The sequence below is a fragment of the Onychostoma macrolepis genome, chromosome 21, assembly GCF_012432095.1.
Source record: "Onychostoma macrolepis isolate SWU-2019 chromosome 21, ASM1243209v1, whole genome shotgun sequence".
NCBI classification, from domain to species: domain Eukaryota; kingdom Metazoa; phylum Chordata; class Actinopteri; order Cypriniformes; family Cyprinidae; genus Onychostoma; species Onychostoma macrolepis.
The window spans coordinates 12,705,331-12,728,486 of record NC_081175.1 but is presented as its reverse complement, the minus strand read 5'-3'; the positions used below and the strand labels follow the sequence as shown (position 1 = coordinate 12,728,486).

At 38.0% G+C, this 23,156-nt stretch overlaps 1 protein-coding gene across 1 annotated transcript in view; it reads right to left on the bottom strand.

Moving 5' to 3' along the window:
• The window catches only part of nrxn2a (neurexin 2a), a 386,538-nt gene that overhangs the window by 11,349 nt on the left and 352,033 nt on the right, over window positions 1-23,156 (bottom strand). The window contains 3 exon segments of the mRNA XM_058757921.1: window positions 4,911-5,239; window positions 8,606-8,695; window positions 11,659-11,830. Coding sequence (XP_058613904.1) covers window positions 4,911-5,239; window positions 8,606-8,695; window positions 11,659-11,830 — 591 coding nt within the window.

Below are 23,156 nucleotides of genomic sequence, written 5' to 3'. Positions count from 1 at the left end.
TTAAATGTACAGAAAGCACCATCAGGGTTATTTTAAACAAAAAGCCGCGCTTTGAATAATCAAAGCGTTTACTGGGACAAAAGAAAAGCTTTGACAAATTTGCTTGGTTTTTGCGTCTGATTTACAAATACTAAAGACTTTGACATTTCGAACTTCTAATTAAAAGACGCATTGCAGCATTAGTTTTGCCTGACTGAGTTTATTAAAGGATAATTAGCGCGCTTCTTATCTGCACTTCTGCACAATGCCTATGTGTTTGGTAAGACAAGTTTATTAAGAGCACTGAAATTGCAGGTTGTGTTTTGATATGTGCATACATTTCTGACTAATGGCCATGGCAAATTTTTTTTGTTGACATGGCAAAAAGGAAGTCGAGGGCACTTTAAATGTCCTAATCCTTAAACAGGAAGTATAGTATCGTGTCAGCTTGATCAAGGGCTTACTTAATAGACACTATTCACAATGGCACAATTTCCAATGCGCTGCAAGAGCACTGACGTGGGCTGTGATTTACGTGGTGTCGTGAAGGTTCACTTCAAAAGCACCACAAATTTGAAGTCCAATTTGAGGTTGTGGAAAAGCAATCTTAGAACAAAAGATTTGTGCTGCTGGAGGTATGTACGCTTTGATACAAAACAGCACGAGCCGCTCAAAATGAGGCTGAAATAATAACATACGTCTGACCCTGCAGCTCTGACTGATTTTCAGAACACTTGATTCGAGTTTGAAATGTACACTGAGTAGATTTGATCTTCAAATATTCAGATATTTTCCCTCCAAGTTCTGATGTGAGCTACCTTGCTGACTATTGCCTATAGGGAGCTGCCTTAATAGGGAGCGTCTTCATTGTCAGGGAATATTATAAGTGTTTTGATCCAGAACTCTACATAAGTCTGTTTACCACACAAGCAATCCACATGGACTTATTACACTTATTACAATTAACTGCAATAAAGTGTAGCATTAGCATGCTGCTAAACTAACAACACAGTATTCTGCATGGGAATGACTCACAATTCATTTCAATAATGTAACAGCATGTTGCTAAACTAACAACAAAGTTTCTGCAGTTGATCAAATCAATTAATTTCAATAGTGACTAGCACGTTGCTCTAATATTCTGCGTGAGATCGACTCACAATTGATTTCAATATTAACATTCTGCTAAACTAACAATGAAATATCCACAGGATCAACTCACAATTGATTTTAATATATTATAATATTAATATATAGCTAATACTATAATATATTAATATATAGATTATACATAGAGAATTATTAACACGCAGCTAAACCAACAACGAAATATTATGATCGACTCAATTCGATTCAATAGTGCTAAGCTAATTATGAAATACTCTGCATAGGATCAACTCAAAATACATTTCAATAGTGTAACAAAAACATATCGCAAAACAATTAAATATTGTCTACAGGATCAACTCACAATTGATTTCAATAATGTAACATTAGCATGTTGCTAAACTAATGCTGACGTACTGTACATGACATCTACTCACAACTAATTTTAAGAGTGGCATTAGCATGTTGCTAAGCTAATTATGAAATAATATGCATGGAGCTCCCAATTATGTTGCTTTAATAACTTAACAAATACGTAGAATATACAAATATTGGGTAAAATAATCAATTTGAACTACACGCATCTACCAAAATGTCTTTTTTACACTGTGAATGGTAATATAGTTCATAAATGAATGCATTTGTAGTCTAGACACAGTGTTTGGTGCTCTTCCATATAAATGTCTTACTCATCTTGGGGAGAAGAGGAGAGGAGTGGTGCACTGGGACTTCCTTGGCACTAAGCTGTCTCACTCAAATCCCCATTTCCCTGCTATTGCTTTGTATGACTATTTACACCCAGGACAGCGTGGATTAGGAGTGATTCACAGTGCACATGTGAGAGAATCCGTGCCCGTCCTCATTTGCGCTAATGCGTGCCGCTAGTGGCTATGGATCTTGGCAGTTTCACTATGATTGACACTGATTGTTATTGAGCTTGCCCTTTATTCTTATCAACGTGCATCTCCTGATCAATGGAGTTGAACACCACATGAATAAAGGCTGACAGTGGGGGAGGCAAACACTCCTAACTTGCTACCAATATGTGATGAATGGGGGGCCGAGACAACACACATGTCAGATATGACACTCAATATCCTCCATATTAATAGCCTTGTGCTCCAGCGTTTTACAGAAGCTGCTTGAGGTTAATGTGTTTTCTAAGCCTGTCAACAGACTTGAAAAATTGCTGGACTAGAACAACAACAGTCTGTATATATATATATGTGTGTGTAGTGAATATAGTATATAGTGTGTGTATATAATAGTGAATTCAGAATAAATTGAAGGGTTTTTTAAATTCATTGTTTTTATTGAGTTGCTATATACAGTGGGGAAAAAAAATATTTGATGCCCTGCTGATTTTGTACGTTTGCCCACTGACAAAGAAATGATCTGTCTATAATTTTAATGGTAGGTTTATTTGAACAGTGAGAGACAGAATAACAACAAAAACCCAGAAAAACTCATTTAAAAAAAAGTTATGAATTGATTTGCATTTATTAAATAAGTATTTGACTCCTTCTCAAAACATGACTTAGTACTTGGTAGCAAAACCCTTGTTGGCAGTCACAGAGGTCAGACATTTCTTGTAGTTGGCCACCAGGTTTGCACACATCTCAGGAGGGATTTTGCAGATCCTCTCCAAGTCATTAAGGTTTCGAGGCTGACATTTGGCAACTTGAACCTTCAGCTCCCTCTACAGATTTTCTATGGGATTAAGGTCTGGAGACTGGCTAGGCCACTCCAGGACCTTAATGTGTTGCTTCTTGAGCCACTCCTTTGTTGCCTTGGCCGTGTGTTTTGGGTCATTGTCATGCTGGAAACCCATCCACGACCCATTTTCAATGCCATGGCCCTGACGGTACATGGCCCCGTCCATCATCCCTTTGAAGCGGTGCAGTTGTCCTGTCTCCTTAGCAGAAAAACACCCCCAAAGCATAATGTTTCCACCTCCATGTTTGACGGTGGGGATGGTGTTCTTTGGGTCATAGGCAGCATTCCTTGTCCTCCAAACACAGCGAGTTGAGTTGATGCCAAAGAGCTTTCACCCAGAACACTTTCACCCAGTTCTCCTCTGAATCATTCAGATGTTCATTGGCAAACTTCAGACGCGCCTGTACATGTGCTTTCTTGAGCAGGGGGACCTTGCGGGCGCTGCAGGATTTCAGTCCTTCACAGAGTAGTGTGTTACCAATTGTTTTCTTGGTGACTATGGTCCCAGCTGCCTTGAGATCATTGACAAGATCCTCCCGTGTAGTTTTGGGCTGATTCCTCACCGTTCTCATGATCATTGAAACTGACAGTTATTTTATGTTTCTTCCATTTGTGAATAATCACACCAACTGTTGTCACCTTCTCACCAAGCTGCTTGGCGATGGTCTTGTAGCCCATTCCAGCCTTGTGTAGGTCTACAATCTTGTTCCTGACATCCTTGGACAGCTCTCTGGTCTTGGCCATGGTGGAGAGTTTGGAACCCGATTGATTGATTGCTTCTGTGGACAGGTTGTCTTTTATACAGGTAACAAACTGAGATTAGGAGCACTCCCTTTAAGAGAGTGCTCCTAATCTGTATAAAAGACACCTGGGAGCCAGAAATCTAGCTGACTGATAGGGGATTAAATACTTATTTCACTCATTAAAATGCAAATCAATTTATAACTTTTTTAAATGCGTTTTTCTGGATTCTTTTTTTTTTTTTTTGTTATTCTGTCTCTCACTGTTCAAATAAACCTACCATTAAAATTATAGACTGATCATTTCTTTGTCAGTGGGCAAACGTACAAAATCAGCAGGGCATCAAATAATTCCCCCACTGTATATATATATATATATTAGTGCTGTCAAATGATTAATCACGATTAATCGCATCCAAAATAAACGTTTTTGTTTACATAATATATGTGTACTGTGTATATTTATTATGTACTGTATATATAAATACAAACACATGCATGTATTTTGAAAATATTTACATGTATATACATTTATATATTTATATTCTTATATTATACAGTATTTAAGTATATTTAATATATAAACCACATATTTTGTTAAATCTATACATGCATGTGTTTGCATTTATATATACATAATATACACAGTATACACACATATAAAAACAACTAACAAAAAAAGTTAAAAAAGTTTATGAACGGAGTATATGTGACGTGTTTTTGAATTCATTGTTTGCATTGAGATGCTTTATATTTAATTTGTAAATTTCAAAATTTAATTGCAAACTTAAAAGATAAATTTCTGTAGCTTTTTTTTTAACCATCTATAATTAAAATATATTATTCTCCCGACACATATAACTGTAAAAAAAAAAACAATTCCTTTAATCAGAGTAAAAAATGATGTCAAACAGGAAATCTGACAAATGGAGAGAAATTTTTCAGTTTTGTTTAAAGTGTTTGCTTTCACAAGAAAAGTGCTACAGCTCTAAATATGTTTCTGGAGGCTTAGAAAATAATGACTTGAGCAAATTGCAGGACCGTTCAAAGGAAATGTGACTAGTAAAATACTATGTGTGGGAGGAATGAAAAGAAAAGCATATGTGGGGGAGATATATCCTGACACATGCGAATCCGAGCATTATGATTCTTGTCCTTCAGGGCCTTCCAGATGCAGAGTGACGGCTCTTTTTCGAGCAATAAATGACAGATTTTTTACCCCAGGGTAGTTTTTCCTGTCAGCTCTTTTATTGCTGATACCAACTGGACATCTTGTAAAACAAAACTCTTTATAAACGCAACAAAATCCCTCGTTCAGGGATGGCCCATCTCTCTGGATGAATGCACCAACCACCATTCCGTCCTTACCTGCGTAATACTGTCCTTCAGGCTGGGAGAGCGCTGTCTACGGGTGGTGGTAGTGGCCATGGTGGTGGTGGTCTCCATTATGGTGGTGGACATATCTGCTGCAGCTGGAGGGGTGGCCGAGGTGGTCTCTGTAGACAGGACAGAGGGTGCATCTCCAACCAAACGCAAGTTTCCTGTCACCTGCACGTTCGGATCCCCCTCGGCGGCCAATTTTAGTACTTGCAGTCCATTGTAGTACAGGCCTGAGATCTGGCCCTGGAACGGCCGTCCCTTATCCTGACCTCCCACCTTTATAGCCGCCTGGCTATTGAAGATAGTCAACTGCCGACCTGTGATGGATCAGAGAGGAGATGGAGAGAGAGCGAGATATAGAGACAGAGAAAGAGAGAGAGCAGTACGACAGCAAAGAGAGACAGAGAAGCAAAAAGCAACCATCAGTACAAGCTGTTTTTGGCGTAACCGACTTTATGTGTCTAAATCAGCTGATAACACTTTTAACATTTAAACCTGGCGATGGAAATCTGCAATTCTAATGGCAGCCGTATCTGATCTGGTTAGTGAAGGGATAAAATGTTGTATTAAACATGATGCCAAAGATCAATCCTGAAGCCTGAGGTGGCTCCTCTATGAGGGCCAGATCGAAGAGCAAAGAAAGAGCCCCTATCATTATAGAATAATGGCTGTATATTATAAATTGAGCCTCATTAAACTAGTAGGGCTTGAGCTGTGGATAATGAACTGAATAAGAAGGACCAAATTGGAAAACAATATTTATGAGTATGTAAAGAGTTTTGGATATGTTTTATTCAGAGACAGAGGCCTCGTTGATGCTAATCTGCATGAATAAGTGTCATCTGCCAGCTCAAATGCTAATGTGTCACCGAGGCAAGAGGAGTTTCTCCTCAAACCCCACAAATAGACATACATAGGGGCACACACGCATGAACACACACACTATGCCTCTGCAATGAGGATTTCGTCCCCTGAATCTCCACTGAGTTGTCACTGAGTCATTTCACATAGAATACACCACTGGTTTAATTGATCATTGAGTTGACGATCATGAAAATACAAGAAATCTAAATCACTATTATAAAAGCTACAACAGGTAGTCACAGCGCTACAGGTTTGACTCGAGTGGTTTTGAATTATAATAGTGAATTTTAAGCAATCGGGCTAAACTTTAGATATAATTTAATGCCAACAAAATCTTCAGAATTACTACTTAGAGAGGAAAAGGATGGTTAACTCAAAAGTGCCATTTCCTTTGGCCCCTGAGAGCTGGACTGCCGCCATCCATTTAATCCTGATGAACAGGTACTCTGACACAGTTGATTATGAAGTGGGCAGTTGTTATCCCCTCTGTGAGAGCCACTTAATACTTAATGAAGGGTTGCCATTTAACACAAGTAGGGTCTTGATTTTAACAGTTGAAAATAACCAAGTTTGACATGAGAGTGGAGATAAAAAGACCATCATCTCGGAAAGGCATGTCGTAATAGAGCGGGAAGAAGCCAGATGGCCACTTTCCACTTGCACATGTTCTTTTACCGTACAGTGGAAAGATTATTCTGATTAATGTGTGACAGTAAGGACGGTTACATATGCTGACATAATACAGTATGTAAAGTACTACTCAGAAAACGGTATAAACGACAGTTTCTCTTTATCACTTTAGTGATAGTAGCACATGGAACTTTAAATGAGCCAAAAATGGTGTTTGTATATATATAAAATAAGATATTTTAAGAAGATATTTAAATATTTATATTTTGAGAACTGTTTTTGCCTATGCATTGAAAGTCAGTGGGGACCAAAGTGACACTACTTGCTGCCTTTCTTTGTATTGACAATTTTTTTAAAGATATTTTATTGATTCAGCATTGAAAGAAATTTTTTTTTATAATATAAAATGATTCATTTCGTTTTTGTTAATTTTTTATTCAGTCACTGGAATAAAGCAACCAGGACAGTATCTAAAATTTCTGCTTTTGTGTCCTGCGGATGTTTGGAACAACATGAGACATTTCTATAAATAATGACAGAATATTCATCTTTAGGTGCATTACTCCTGCTATTTAAAAATGTGCAATGAGATTTAATTTCCTCGCATGTCAGGCATAAAGGCAAAAAAAGGTTTTCCTGTGATTAATTCAAGGTTGGACAGATCTTTTCTTTGCGTCTAAATGTGAGACCCAGTGACAGAGGTTAGAAGATTTAATGGAGGAGAATGAGGAGACCAAAGAGCCTTTGAGATAGAGAGCACGAGGCACAGACAAATTTCTCACACAAAGACCAGTCACTCAGTAAAATGTACCATTCATACAGGACACAGACCTGATGTATGAGGGCTTTGTGTCATTATCATTACTTATAGATTAGAACTGATAAATAATTACACATGTTAAAGGGACATTGTTAATCACATCTGAATATGCAAAGGCTGACATCAATTTTCCTCTCATTTGGTTACGAAAATGTCTTTCATTAATATTTAGGCTGTTTAACCCTCTGAGTTAGTTCGATTTAGGGGGGTTTAAGATGGAATTAGCTTTAGTTTAACGCCCTATTTATATCAAACAGCGGAAATCAAATCAGACTATGCGTATATATATATATATATATATATATATATATATAGATCTAAAATTATATATCGATAAAGGAGGTTAGTTGGATTCACAAGGGAGAGCTAAACATCTGAAAATGACTTTTAGACAAATGTAGAACTGAACTTTAGATCACGTTATTCTCTGCATGTTATCGAGTTCAATCAACGAAGATATGCAGACTTAGAAAGGTCAGTTTTCATCGAAAAAAACAGTGCAAGCGTATTTGTTTTACACTTAACATTTAGATGTGATGTTAGCTCAGCACATGAACAGAAAAGGAAGTTTGCATATAGATGAAAAAGGCGCAACCAACCAAAAAGTCTGATAACATGCACATACAGTAGAGCATTAATGCCCAATTTTCTTTGATAATGTGCTGAAGCAGTCATCTGAGATTGTTTCTGCACTTTAATAAACGAAAGAGTTTCCCAGGGAAAATCGAATACCATGCAGGATTCATCTGTTTACAGAAGTCTCACGGGTCCAAAGATTACAACAAGGTTAAGTTTCCGAAAAAAATTTAATCTATAATTTTCTTTGGATTCATTACACTCAAAGGGTTAAAGGGGATTTTGAAATGTTATTCTGATTTTAGTGTTATAAGAAGCAATAGTCCCTTTAACTGCTTGGGATTGGAAAATATAAATCTAGATTTTATAGTTAAAGTGTTTTTAAATACCCTTGCTTCAAAATTAGCGAAGTCAGAGGGGATCACAGAAGGAAAACATAAGACAGCAAAAAAAAAGAAACTATTTACAGACAGTTGTTGCAGTTATGGAGCGTTGTTAGAGGGTTAGTCAGGGTTATGTTTAAGATTAAACCTTAATCTCTGAAGCGGTGCAGTTCTAACTTTGTGAAGGACATTATCTGAAAAGCACAAGCCACATGGAGAGGACCGATTGGATTTACATTGTAAGTGGGCAGCCACAATTCACAGTTTGCTTTGGCCCACTATATGCCAATGCAAAGGCTTTGGTTTTAGGAAGTTTAATTGAAAATGGCTTGACGCTTTGAGGTTTTAAGGGAACTGCACCTCTTACAGAGCCTTAATAAGTCATTGTTTAATTAATTCATTTTTATTACCTTTGTCGAGTAGCCACTCGTCAACTACCCGACCAAGTCTGTATGGAATTCTTTGCCTGGCTATAGCAAGCCGTTCATTATCAATGTTCCCTTCAAAGAATTTAGAGAGACAGATAAGAGGTTAATATCTGGAAGTTCAAGCGTCACATGGTTAAAAACATGGCAACAAGACTATCAAGTTTAGCAAGTTAGGAAGTCTAAACGAGCTTTATGCTGGTAGTTATGTTGTTTTAAGGTGGATTCTTAGTTATTAGACAGTTTAGAAGCTTGAGACTAATTAGAGCATGTTTAAATCTGTTTAGAAAGCTTTGAGGACATATTTAGTGATCGTTTATCTTCTAATTTTGGTCTGGTTGATTGTGATGTCATCTTAGCGAATAATACTGGAGGGAAATTTCATACAATCAATAAGACAACAATGATATCAGTGATAATGTCACATATTATAATGTGCAGTTATACAATGGTAGTGTAAAAGCTGCTCCGGAAGACATTTTCTGGTCTCTGCAAGAAATCAGAGTGAGAACAATGCAATCAGTGCTGCATCTAGTATCAAAATCTCGAGGTACCTGCATAAATTAGGACACGTGTAATTATAAAAAGACACAAAAGATGTAATTGACTCGGTGTCATGGCTGCCAGATAAGGAACAGCGTGTATCTACAGTCTACAGTTCCCGTTTTCTGACAGATCCCTTCACTAGAGCTAAAATGAGCTCTCGGGTCCTGTTACTCACTCAAAAGAACGATCTCCTCATATCACTGTTTTCTCTTCCCTGCTCTCAACCATCATCTTGTCAAAATTCACAAGTCCTCCTAATACTCCTTCATACCAGTTTGGTCAGTGTTGTTTGCCACACAGTGATGTTTATTTTCTCTCAGACATCACGTATACAACTTCACACTGGCTGAGACATGTCAATGTCAATTTTCTAAGAATAAAAATAAATATAAATATTAATATATTACGATTTTTTTATTTTAATAGTTGCATCACCCTGAAATTTTTTACTTCAACTTCAAAAAAAATCATAAATTATAAAATAGAGTCATCATATGTATGAAGAGTGTTTTTGAACAAATTACAAGATGACTGTCACGCCATTGACCCACATACTGTGAAATTACAGATTGTTTTTTTTTCCACAGTTAAAAGTAATCTTTCTTAAAGGAAGAAGTTGGTATGCCAAGTGTTAACGGCATTTTTTTTTTGACATACCGCATACTGTGTCATGTTCCTTCTGTGACAGTCGTGTGAGATACAAGCCTTCCGTTCGTCCTACCCACCCTGCAACCTGAATGAGGGCCAAACCTCCCACTCCCATAAGCCTGTTAAAAGAGCTCATGTGTGGCAAATTCTGCACTGAACCTTCAAAGAAAACTTGAAATAGGTCTTGTCCGTGAGTAAGCGGCGAAAAAAGTGAAAACAAACCGATCCATCCAATAAAGTCTGCTCTGATGTATTGCTATTCATAGGCTTCCACTAGATTCTTATTTATGGGGCAATGTAATGGCGTGTTGAGCAAAATACAGAGGCGAGCGGTCAGTTGCAACCGCGTCCGCAGGGAGCAGCAAATCTGCCATCGGGGAACATATCCGGTCATCTAATCCTCAGTTTTAATTAAATGAATTAACCGAAGCCGTTAATCTAAGCGATACACAGCCGGCTTCGTTTACACGGATGACACGCAAGACCTATATCATCGTTTTTTTAAATCCCCAGGATGACAGGTGCCACATAAAAGCCGTGCCATTCCATTTAAATGCGCATAACTCAGTTTTAAAGGAAGCATGACACGACTGTGACGACTTTGAAGCCCGGCTTTATCCCCGCGCTTTGGAAAGGCTGCCCCATCTGACTCTGGCCACCTGAGGGGGCTTAGGGGGAGACCTGGCGGATAGGAAGCCTATGTCGCAGCAGCAGAAAACCAATTTTCCCTTTCAGAAATCAGACGAAATCTCAAGCCCGAGCAGCAGGGACGCAGCGCCATTCAACCTCTGGCAATTTTGAGACAAGACCCCACACGCGGGGGTGGAAGCAGCGTAGCAGGTGAGCCGAGGCGCCGCTTTATTTGGCTAGAGCTGTATTTTTGCTAAGGACTCCTTGACGCTGCACTAACCTGCCGTGAAGCAGCACATCGGAGGAACCGAATGAAAAATGAGGACGGGAAAAACAGGATTGCTATTAGAGACGGAGAAAATGTCTTCCTGTGGAACAGCAGCTATGAGAGGAAGGCAGCTCCCTAAGCACACAGTGGGGAGAGAGAGAGTTTGCTCAAGTATAATTGGAAAGCACACAAGGCCAAGGGACCTCAGAGCGAGATGTTTGTATAGGAAGGGGACGGTTCATGGGACAACTACTGCAGGGTTGGGATCATCAATCAAGGCTTGTTACAAAAGTTTAAGACCGTGCAATATCAGTTTACGGCGCAGACTACACCGCAGCTCGAGAGCACCGGGGTTCAAAGAGCAACCTGCGAGAGGCGTTTTGGCTAACGCTAAAAAAATGAAAGCGCGCTTTGTGGTTCAAAGTTTGTGTGCGGTTCAGGGATGGAGGATCTTCACAGGCGCAGAGACACCTTCCTCAGCCCGCCTAGAGCAAAGCTGGCTGAAGTTGAGAACTGTAAAGGATCCAAATCCATCTCGGGCTGAATGTATTAGGCAAGGCAGCTTGGGGGGAAATGTGTCAATTTGCAATTGTTATTAGATTGTGCATGCGGTGGTTATCTGGGCGCTGCATGTGGTGACTCATAAACTCTCTGGGAAGAGTTTGAGGGTAAAAACAGCGCACTTCAAACCCAAATAATTCACATTTGAAATTATAAATCAATTTGTACCCTTCAATAAGGCATGCCTTCAACATGCATCCAAATCCAGGCCGAGGGCTTCAAACAACGTCCCTCTGATGTGCGAGTGGAAATATACAGTGTCTCTCTCTGACCCCATGTGTACATTCCCAAGGGAAGCTGCCCCTAGTATTTCTACCAACCACACGTGTAATGGGATCCCTCAACTCTCCAAAAATGGCTTTCCCTGTCCTCTGCGGGGTCCTACCTGATGGGAAGCGCTCGATGACGGGCTGGTTGTCCACTTGGAGGGTGGCGTTGCCACCGCTGCGCGTAAAGCGAACCACGTGGTACTTGCCGTCGTTCACGGTGACCGCAGGCTCATCTATGGTGATGTCATCTGTGCCCACATTGAAGATCACACCCACCTTCCCTTGTTCCTGTGTAAGAATGGACAATTTGTTTAGAGGTGGACATTCGATTAATGAGGTCAACTAGTTTCTAGGTTGTGGGCACTTTTGGCCCTGTTGATTTCTATTCCAAACAAACACTTTACACTTTAACTAGTTTATTTAATTTGTTTAATAACAATGTTCAAGAGTGCAAACACATACATTACAATTCTGTCATAAATGCATTATTATAATGCAATTATATTTTCACACTTATTTGACATAATTTAAGAAAATGCAGCATGACTGGAAATGAAGCACAACTAAAACATTCTGCTAACAAGTGATATTTTTCTTTTTCTTCACACATCATATCTCATATTGCATTAATATAGATTTAATTTTTTTTACACAATAAATATTCAAATGTTCAAAAGGCATGTTTATAATTCATATTTTAATTATATAATGTATTTTTAAATGTTTTTATTTAATATATAAATAATTTATAATTAATTAAAATGTTAGACAAAAATTAAAAACTGTGCAAGACTAAAATAAATAAAATAAAAATTGATAAAAAATCTATAAACCGATTAAACATTCTATAAAAAAATCTATACATAAAAATAATTTAAGTAGTAATAGAGTAGTAAAACCATGACAATGAATAAAAAGAATTAAAAATATATAGAAAAATGTAAAATAAATGATGACAAGTAAAACCTTTTAAGACATTAAATGAAAGATGTTAAAAGAAAGAAGGTACACTTAATAGTTTAAATAAAAATAAACCCCTGTGACATTAAAGTGCCCTAAGTTGACTAAACCTCCCTACATGTGTATTTTTTATAATTTAGAGACATTTTAATTAGTGTGCTGACAGCTACACAGTTTGTAAACGCCCCCTACAAAACGCGTCTGATTGGGTTCAGGTGAACCCGAAACAACAAAGCCCTGTAATTACACATGGCTTTAATTTCTTTAAGACCAATTAGTTGACTAGCTGTTCAGGCAACCCACCTCCAAGCCAATTTTTGCACATGGGTATAACCAATATAGATATACATCATGCACCATCACATGACCTAAACATCCAGAAAAATCTCTGGATCATGAAGCAATTTCAAACAGCGATATTTAGGAGTACTGGATGTGACAATAAACGAAATGAATGATGGCGAGAGCGATGGGGAATATCTTGTGAGCAAAAAGAAACATCTGGTCATGCTACAGTGGCTCACCCTTGGGAGAGGAGCTCAGCAGTGTCCTTTGTAATGCAGGAGGGGAAATGGAGTGTGGCTCCATGTTTTGCATTCATCACCGCTCCTTCTCACAAAGGCACACACACACTGGCTCGCCAGCTACTGACATCCTGACATGTATAACTACTGACAGTTTCCTGCTGTTTTTATTTTAACAGTGATTCATTCCCTCCCAAGAACACTTCCACCCGCCACTAGCCACCTCTGGGGGGCACACTTGAGCGTGTAACACTTGACACCTCAGAAACGCTACCTTGTTCACATTGCTAGCGCGGAATATTACCATTCTACAGCTTTAGCATTGTCCAGTGTCAGTCACTGGAAAGAGCTAAAACAACAATAATAAAAAAGTGCTTCGTGTTCTCTGACACAAAGCCACAGATTGATAAAACTTCCACACACGTTTGGAGTTTGGATATATTCCTTCCTTCCTCTGACCTCAACTGACAGGTTCTCATTGAGATGCTGATGTCTGACAAATATCAAACAGAGCATGAGGTGAATGCAGAGTGTGTTCTGGAATCTAAAGGGCGGAGATAAAAAACTAGCGAGTGTGTGCTAATGCTAGTCTGATATCAATGTCTCCTCACCATACAAATGAGGGCAAATCTACTGAATGAATACACAAGAGGATTTCATCCAAATGTTAAACTGCACAAAGCAAAAAATAACAACAAAAAACAGAACTCTGGGAGAGAATATGAAAGGTTATGTTTTCATAGAAAGAAAAAGATACCTTTTCATGCTAGCCTAGCCTGGTTTTTGACTTTCTTGAGATTGAGTCTTACTTGTTAAGCTAGTTAAAATTCACACCAGTATCCAATACTGCTGCGGTACTTCAACAGCTATGATGAATAACTGAAATTCCTCCAAAAAAGAAATAATTCAATTTAAATGTCACTTCAGTTCAAACACACTCTGCTGTTACAGATTCATTGTACCATCACAATCCATTTTGTTTAAGTAAATCCAGGTACAAGAATGACAGGAATGAAGAAGGTTTTTAACACAGAGTTTAATGCTTCAGTTGCTCGGATGGAACAACGTTATGAAACACTTCATCAGACTCCTCACTCTCCGTTTTACTCTATTTTTCATTTGGTTCGAGATATCCCTATCAAGTATGAATGATACTGGGAAGAGAATGATTCACAGGGTATGGAAAACAGCAGAATGTGGATAAAAATACATATGGCTGACTTGATCACAAGGACAAGAACTTGACTTACTCTAACTGAGGCAGCCAATGACAGGAAATGAAGCATTTTACTGTTGCATGGATAGACTGAAGCTCTTAGCAAAACTATAATAATAACTGAGACATGATCCAAAAACATGAAAGTCCAGTTACACAAATCATACTCACAAAATATACAAGAATCGATCACCTTTTCAAGCAGTCAACTTGATCTGCATAAATCTTTGTGTGAATCATATGAAAACAGTGCATGAACGTAAACAAAGCAATTCATTCTCAGTGCATTCTCTCTCAATTGTTCTGAAATGGCTTTGTCTTATTGAAGTTCACATACTCAGAAAATTCAATAGACAATTTCATCTTCAGATAATGTTCATACTTTTGCCTCATCTTAATGCTGCTTCACGTTTCCATTCTGCTGATCCTGCACATTTCACTACTTGTAAAGTATTTATTCAAAGAACATCTCTATTCACACGAAAAAAAAAAAAAAAACTTGTGAGTTACACTTCAGCAGGTGTTGAAGTGTCCTCTAAAGAACTTTAGCCTAAAAGCCTCTGTCCTCAGCAGGAATTAGAGACAGTGTTGTTTGTTAAATTCGGCTGTACAATGTGGCTCGAGGACTCTCTTGGAAGATGAAACACAGAGATATTGAAGGACAAAGTCAAGAGATGAATAATGGATCATTTATTCCAAACTGCAAAATCTGTGGTCCCAAGTAAGGGGTCCGTAGGTCCCCTAAGTGCACAATGACCTCCCGATCTCACGACCATAACAGACGGCCAGCAAAAGGCGTAAGCAACGTAAGCTATCATTCATGACTAGAAAGAGAAATGACAGTGATTTATGCTCCAGAGCCTCTGTGTTTGATGCAATACTGATGATGCATATGAGTGAAGGGCATTGTGGGTGACTAATCTCTCTAGAGCACGCCGCTACTGAGGCAGGACACAATCACCTGTCAACAGCTTGTCCCTGCTGGCTAAAGTGCAAAACACCTGGCTTTAATGCCCGGATGTCAAACATCTGGAAAAACAAAATAAAACAAAACTGACAGAGCAAATTTTGTAAAGGGCAGAAGATAATGTGAATAAAATGCCCAGATACACAAGGGCAATGAATGATACAAGCTCAAGGGTGAATTTACTGAATGTTTGTGCCACAGAATCCTGCATCTCAATCACATGTGCAATCCGGTTTAACCAAATGCACACTGGTTTAGAAGTAGTGGAACATTTTAGATATTGCATTCTACACAACCTAACACTCAGAACCAACCTGTGTGATAAAATATGCACAATTTTTACTAAATTATTCCCTCAGAATCAGAACTGATGTGGGGTTTTAAAACTGTTTTACACTACTTTTCTCAGAACTTTTCTGAAGACCCCATACCACTCCCTTTGCTGCCCCCAGGGGGTGTCTGATAAAGATTTGAAAAAATCGGATAAAAATAGAGTCAAGAATTATATACACACAAACAACTGTAAAAAGTTTGGGTCGGTAAGATTTTGTTTTTGAAATAAATGGAACACTTTTATCTTATATTCAAAAGGGACGCATTGCATTGATCAGAAGTGACAGTAAAGACATCCACAATGTTTTCAAAGATTTCTATTTCAAATGAATGCAGTTCATTTAAAAAAAAACGTATCATGGTTTTACCATTAAAAATTTAAGCAGAACAACTGTTTTCAACATTTATAATAATGTTTCTTGAGCACCAAGTCAGCATATTAAGGTGCAGTCACATTCGTAAAATTTGGGCAAAATTTTGTGGGCACAGAAGTCACTTTCAAACCAAGCAACTTTCTGTTGGTAAGTGCAGCAAATTCATGTGACCAGTGTGAATATGAGCGAAATCTGCACAATGAATTTTTCACCCTCGTGTGAAACTCCAAATCGCACAGATTCCTATTGAAATGAATTTTGCAAAGCAACTGTAAAAGTGACCACACCTTTAGAATGATTGTGGGTAGGAAATAATTAAAAAGTAGTTTTAACAATGTTGCAGGACAGAGAAAATAATACATTTTCAGATAAAATTTTACACGTATTTTTTGTTCCACCATATACACAGGACTTCATTCCCGTAAATATTTTACTAGAACATGCTAGGAGATCATCACATTTGGTAGTCCAAGCATTAAAGGATTAGTTCACTTCCAGAGTAAAAATTTCCTGATGATTTACTTACCCCCCATGTACCCCCCAGGATGTTCATGTCTATCTTTCTACAGTTTAAAAGAAATTAAGGGTTTTGAGGAAAACATTATAGGATTATTCTCTGCACAGTGAACTTTGTTGATGAGCAAGACAAGCATTTGTGGTTGAAAAGTATATAAATTTTAGTGCTTTTTTTTTTTTAGAAAATGACCAATCGCTTCCCTAGATAAGACCCCTTATTCCTCGGCTGGGATCGTGCAGAGCCCTTTGCAATTTGGACCTTCAACCTATTGGCCACCATTGAAGTCCACTGTTTCTTCATTTTCTTCACGTAATTTCTTTGTGACTGAAGAAAGATAGACATGAGTAAGTTATCAGTAAATTTTTATTTTGGAAGTGAGCAAACATAATTACAGTTCAGGTAAGCCATAAACAGAGCACATGTAACCCTTTTTGTGAATATAATCTCCCACACACACACCACAACCGTCAAACTGTCGAGCTGCACTCTAATTTGCCCTTGCACTGTAATAAAGCTCTTTTCTCTCCCTCATATGGCCTCTGAAGCACATCATCCCACTGCTCCTACTGACCCCGTCTGACCGCACAGGCATTGAGTTGCCACATCAGGTGCAGCTCCTGTTTGAGCTGGGAGAGTTTATAGTGTTTAGGAAGGAGCTGGAGCATTATGGGATGGAAGCTGATGAGGGCAGAAGTTGAAGGAGAGGACACAATCATCCCGCTGCACTCTTTCCCTGCCCCCATGCCCTGTGGGTAACCCCAGCGCTGCTTTAAAATGGATGATGTCCTCCACACAAGGTGAGGGAGCGAATGGACGCCAGCGGCAATTTGAGGATTTTTTTAAAAGAGGGGAGACTCAGAGGGGCTCAAATAGGCAAGAAAGGTCAGACATAATAATTTGTGTCAATGTGATTCCATGTTCTTGAAATATGGATTCAAGGCATCACACTTACATTCAACAGGAAAACTATATCTTTTAAGGAGTCCCAAATGTCTATCCACTGTCTGAATATTTTAACTTAGTTCTACATAAAGTGTTAATTAACCTAAAATTAATCTGCTAGATAAAGCAAAAAATGTTAAAGGGGTCATCGGATGCGACATGCACTTTTACAAGCTATTTGAACATAAATGTGTGTTGGCAGTGTGTGTACACAACCACCCTATAATGATAAAGCAGAGCTCATTTGCATTTAAAGCGGCATGCAAGAATACAGCTTGCAGCAGACAGAGCTGTTTTTGACAGGGTAAAAACGGTATTGTTTTACACTACCATTGAGAAATTTTTTATTAAAAATAAGAACAAAGATGCAAATAAACAGTAGTTTAATCAAGAGCAGCGAGTGATTCCGTCTTTGCTTTTAATATATGATTAGCATTGAGAGTCTCAATTTGAGACAGCTCTATATTAAGACCTACTGTAATGCATGGATCAAATATAATGTTACACATCAGATCCCCCCCCCCACCATTAACTAAACGTTCATGTAAGACATAATCTGTTATGTCTTACATGAACGTTTAGTTAATGTAAGACATAATCTGTTATGTCTTACATTAACTAAACCTTCATGTAAGACATAACAGATTATGATTGTGTGAATCTCGCCAATACATATTTCGCAATAATGTTCTTTATAAGGGAGATCGTGCGCTCGCGGAAAGGCGCGTCTTACAAATGTAATTAAGCGCGACCATTTTGTTTTCATCAGGATGGGTTTGAAAATAATATTTCACTGGTTTGGACTCATGTCATGGAGAATTTGATATGAATATTCACAAAGCTGGAATGCTGCGCTTTGCAACAATAGACTTACAACTTGTGGTGAGAAGCAGCAGCAGTCGTCCAGAAGTGAGCAGAGAAAAAGGTACTCCTCTCAGAAAACGTACAAATAAAGATCATTTTAGATGTTTAATTAATATTTGGAGCATTGGGATCACTAGAAGAGGGCTTAATGAACTCATTTTTTGTGAAAACCTCAAATTTGACCAAAACTGACATTTTTCATTTCTTTTGCCTGTATCTCAAAATTAGTTTGTGCGACTTCCGACTCATTTTGCCAGAACAGGTCACATATTATTAACAGAAATAAATGGAAACATTTACTAATGTATAGCATAAAATTGAAAACCATGAAAAAGGGCCATATTGCCCTAACTACTGGGGCAAGAAGACCCTCAGAGTTAACTTATCCCAACTTTCATTAGATTTGCCATTGAAGGTGCCATTCATGTAAAATACTAATGTTTGTTAAAGGGAAAGTTCACCGAAAAATGAATAATCATTTCTTAGTATGACAATTTACTCATCATCATGTTGGTCCAAACCTTTATGAGTGTCTTTATACTGCTGAACACAAAAGATGATATTTTGAAGAATGTGGGCAACCAAACAGCTATTTTTGCCCATACTGTGGAAGTCGATGGCTACCATCAACTGTTTGGTTACCAACATTCTTCAAAATAAGAAGAAATGTATATACAGACTATAAAATATTTTGTAACATCAATGATCAATGAAAAAAAAAAATATATATATATATTGACTGCCATATTGAATTTAACACCAATGAAAATGAACCTGTGAGGGATAGACTTAAAGTCTTTACAATGGCTTGCACTATATAACGGTCTTAGGTAACTTAACTTTAAGCACTGTTTTATGGAGGTTTTGTCTACTGAAAGGTATTTTTGGAAAAAGTTTAGCTAAAGAATAGGTGTTTTGTTAAATGGACTGTATTTCTATCCCTCACAACCTCGTTTTCATTCGTGTTAAAAATTAAATATGTCGCCACCCTGACTACGGCCTATTTCTTCAGTAAATGCTGTTTAAATTTTAGATTTAAAAGACTTAATTTAGCTAAACAACTAGAAACATGTGGTATCTGCCATCTAAATGGGCTTCGTAGTACATAATTCTGACAGGAATTCAAATTGGTCACATAACTTCCAACTAGTAAATGGGAGAAGGGTTAAAAATGCAAACAATTATAAGTGGCTCCTTCTTCATGAGAGAAACAAAATTTCAAGCTTGTCACATTCAAGTGCTGTTGGAAAGAACAGGAATCATGGAGGACGCCAGGTTTCCTGGGAAAATCTTATTCAAACCAAAATTGTAGATATTTAAGGTACTTAATTTTGAATAAAATGTAGCATCCCATTCGTTAACACCATCTAAACATTCACAGAGCTATCTATATAGTTAGCTTGTTGATGATTCTGGATTTTCAGTCAAATACATGCTGTTTTGCTGTGTATAAAACATACAAAATGTTTGAAATGGTTATTGCACTATGATGTGCATGATTTTAACATTAAAACATGGTGATCTTGCTTTTGTGGGAGAAAAAAACCCCACCTTGTACTAAAACCCAAGCACGGTTGTCCTTTCGCTAAAAGACAGATATCAGAGGATTATTACAGAGGCAGCTGAGGTTAATGGTGGAATTTGCAAACTACAATACTGCCGTGCAAAGGCAAAAGACCATAACTTCGATTTTGGTCGAAAATGAATTATTTATATTTTTGGGACATTCAAGACATCCTTTATCATGTGCATAAGTATCTCGAGTCAATTTAGTTGTTTTTTTGAGAAAATAACTGTAACTTCAAAAAGCTCCGGAGAAACCAAGGCAGAACACCGTATAACACCAGTTACGGCTATTTCACTTTGTTTTGGAATGCTCAAAATGAGTTACGGCGTTCTGCCTTTGTTTAGCCCTGCGTCAATATAAAGTTACGGTGCCAGCTTGGAGTTATAAGGTGTTCTCCCTTTGTTTTACTGACCATTAAAGTCTGCCGCGTTTTAATTACGGTGTTACTTGTATACTTTCATACATCTGATCTGTCACTGAAGCACTTAATTAGACAAACGAATTAGATAGATCGCGATCTACTAAACAGCTCCATATAACAAAGCACTGTAAAGACTAGATAACTGGCAGCAATACATAATAGTGAATAACCTTTAAAGATTTTTTATTATTATTAATTTTTTTCCTTTTTGTAATGCAGACTATTCACCAGGCTGTCACTTCTAGTTGGTCGCGTGTGGACTTGAATGCCATGACAGCGCGCATGTGTAGCACGTTCAGTCATAAAATCAGTACTCGCAATTAAATCCATATCCTACCTTTTCTTGTAACGCGATAAAATCAATCCATGGCGATGACCGTCATCGGAGATGTTTATACAGGTGTACTGTAACGATTTTGTAAATGGTGATCAGCAACCAAATATTGATAATGTGGAAGTTACGGTCTTTTGCTTTGGTGTGACTTCTCACGTTTTTCAGAAAATGCAAAGGCAGAGTACAGTAACTTCTAAATAGGGGTAAAAATCAAGTTTGAGCTCACAATTTTTTAATGTAGATAATTTTCATTACTAAAACAACTGGACAAATAAAAAACTTTAAAGTCGTTTTTCTCAGTTTCACACTCTAGCGAGTTAAGGTCTTTTACCTTTGTAGGGCAGTATACATGTTCATCAATAAGATGAGAACCAGACCCATTCTAAATCTAAATGTACTCAAATTAAGTTAATTGAAAAGTGTGATATCAAAGTAGTAATAAAGATTTTTGCTGTCATAATGATAACAATAGCGCATACAAAAATAGTGAATTAACTGTTCCATAGTCCGGCACGGTTAGCGGTCCCACTACATGTGTACCGCACCCGACCCACCTCTTCAAGCTGGCCAGGGTATAGTTAAATGAACTGGACTGGACACGGTACAGAGCAGTCACACTTGTGAAATGAACTGGATTGTGCTCAAACACGGATCAGATCTCCTAGTGTGAGTACATCCTAAATCCAAGTGAATAGCAGATAGCACACCACAACTAAAACCATAACAGCACAAAAATGATGAATGATAAAAACACTGGCAGTCAATCGGAATTATTTTTGCTTGAGCTTGAGCATGTAAAGCGACAGATGACACAACTGCATTGTATACTTAGAATACACTAATATAATTATCCTTATAATTATCATTCTTGGTGTAAACAGTACTTCACTGGATGGCCAATTTCACATGTGTTTTGTGTATTTTCAAAATACAAAATACTGTATTTGTATTTAAATACATTTTCCCACACAGTATTTTGTATTTGTATTTAAATACATTTTTCCACACAGTATTTTGTATTTGTATGTATTTGTGCCCATCTCTGTGTGTATCGGCCCAAACACAGGGTGCCAAATAACAGAGAACAGGAACAGTTTTGTTCTGCTTCAAAGTCTTTGGCTTTCAAAAGCCTATAATCTTCTAGAAAGGGGCCAATTCTCCTGTGACCCCACCCCTAGCTCTTCCTACGGTGGCCATCCTGTCATTGCATGTCAGCTAAATGAGAGGTTATAAGTAAAAGCTCCTGGTTTTTAAAGACTTTGCTAGACATCACCAGAATTCATGTTTCTCCCACTATCACCTCAAGCTGGCCCAAACTTCACTAAGACCAGCTACAATCTCCTTCTCATCACTTAATCATTTTTTTAAACCCTATTATAAAGGATCTTGTAGCATGAGTGCCGTATAACATGGGGATGCTCAACACCTTTTGTACTATTAGAGCCCAGCAGGACATGATTTATCGCGGCTGTAGAGCTGCCAGAAGAGACAGTGCGGCCCAGACGCAGACATCTGCTCGCTGCTTAGTTACTGTAGCACAGATACTGCAGATAGTCAGGAGAGATTGGAAAATGGAGAGAGTGCAGTGCATTGCAGTATTGCTTAGATGTATTAGAATGGGAGAAATTGTAACCCTCGGAATAGCCACTATAGGAATGGAAGACCCGCCTTTCAGTCAGGTAGAGCCATTTTCTGGTTATCTTTTTAATCTAGAACAGCCTAAAATGCATTTTTAGCATGATTTGAGCTGAAGAAACTAAACTTATGATATCACTAATGCCAGATGTTATTGCTGATTTGAAACATGCGATTGAAACTAAATATCTTGACATGGTTTTGGACTATAAGCCACACTTCTAATCTAAAATAGATGCTAAGATGGCCACCGAGCGAACTGACCTGCCTTAAAGGGAATTTCTGATGGTGTTATGTTTGAATATCTTGCCAATAAGTCAGATATGAAGTCTGAATCCATCCTGGTTCTTTCCCTCAACATTCCTGTTTATTTGCATTATCCTCTAAATAAAAGGTTTAAAAGACAATGTGTGGGGAAAATAAAGAGGCATCAATTCCTAGATTAAAAAACTGCTGGATACACTTACATACAGTTTCTACAGACTGTAAACAAGCAATCAAAATGCAATTTCAACCAGCATGTCTCATGAAAACCGACACTTACCCTGTAAGCATCAAAAGCACTTCATAATGGAGATGCGATTGTTTTGAAGGTTTAAAGGACTGTTTAAGGAATGCTTACTGGGCTTGAGACAGCGAGAGGTTAACATTCGTGACACAGAATGATGGCTGCTTCAAAACCACCCAGAGGAAAAATAAACCAGCCGGGAAAGATTCATTACCTGTCAGCATTTACCTTCCCAGAGAGCCTATATGACCACTATTCAACTCTGCATCTTGAGACTACAGCTGAAAATCATACTAAAAAGACAACCAAAAGCCCGCAGCAATTCAACTTCAACATCTCTGCTCCGAATTGATGCAGACAACCTTGTTTTGTGGAGATGTGTTTACGTTCTCTCCCTCTAAATTGGAATAGCCCTCTTTTCATTTGCATGAGCGCTTTGAAAACGCCTGCCC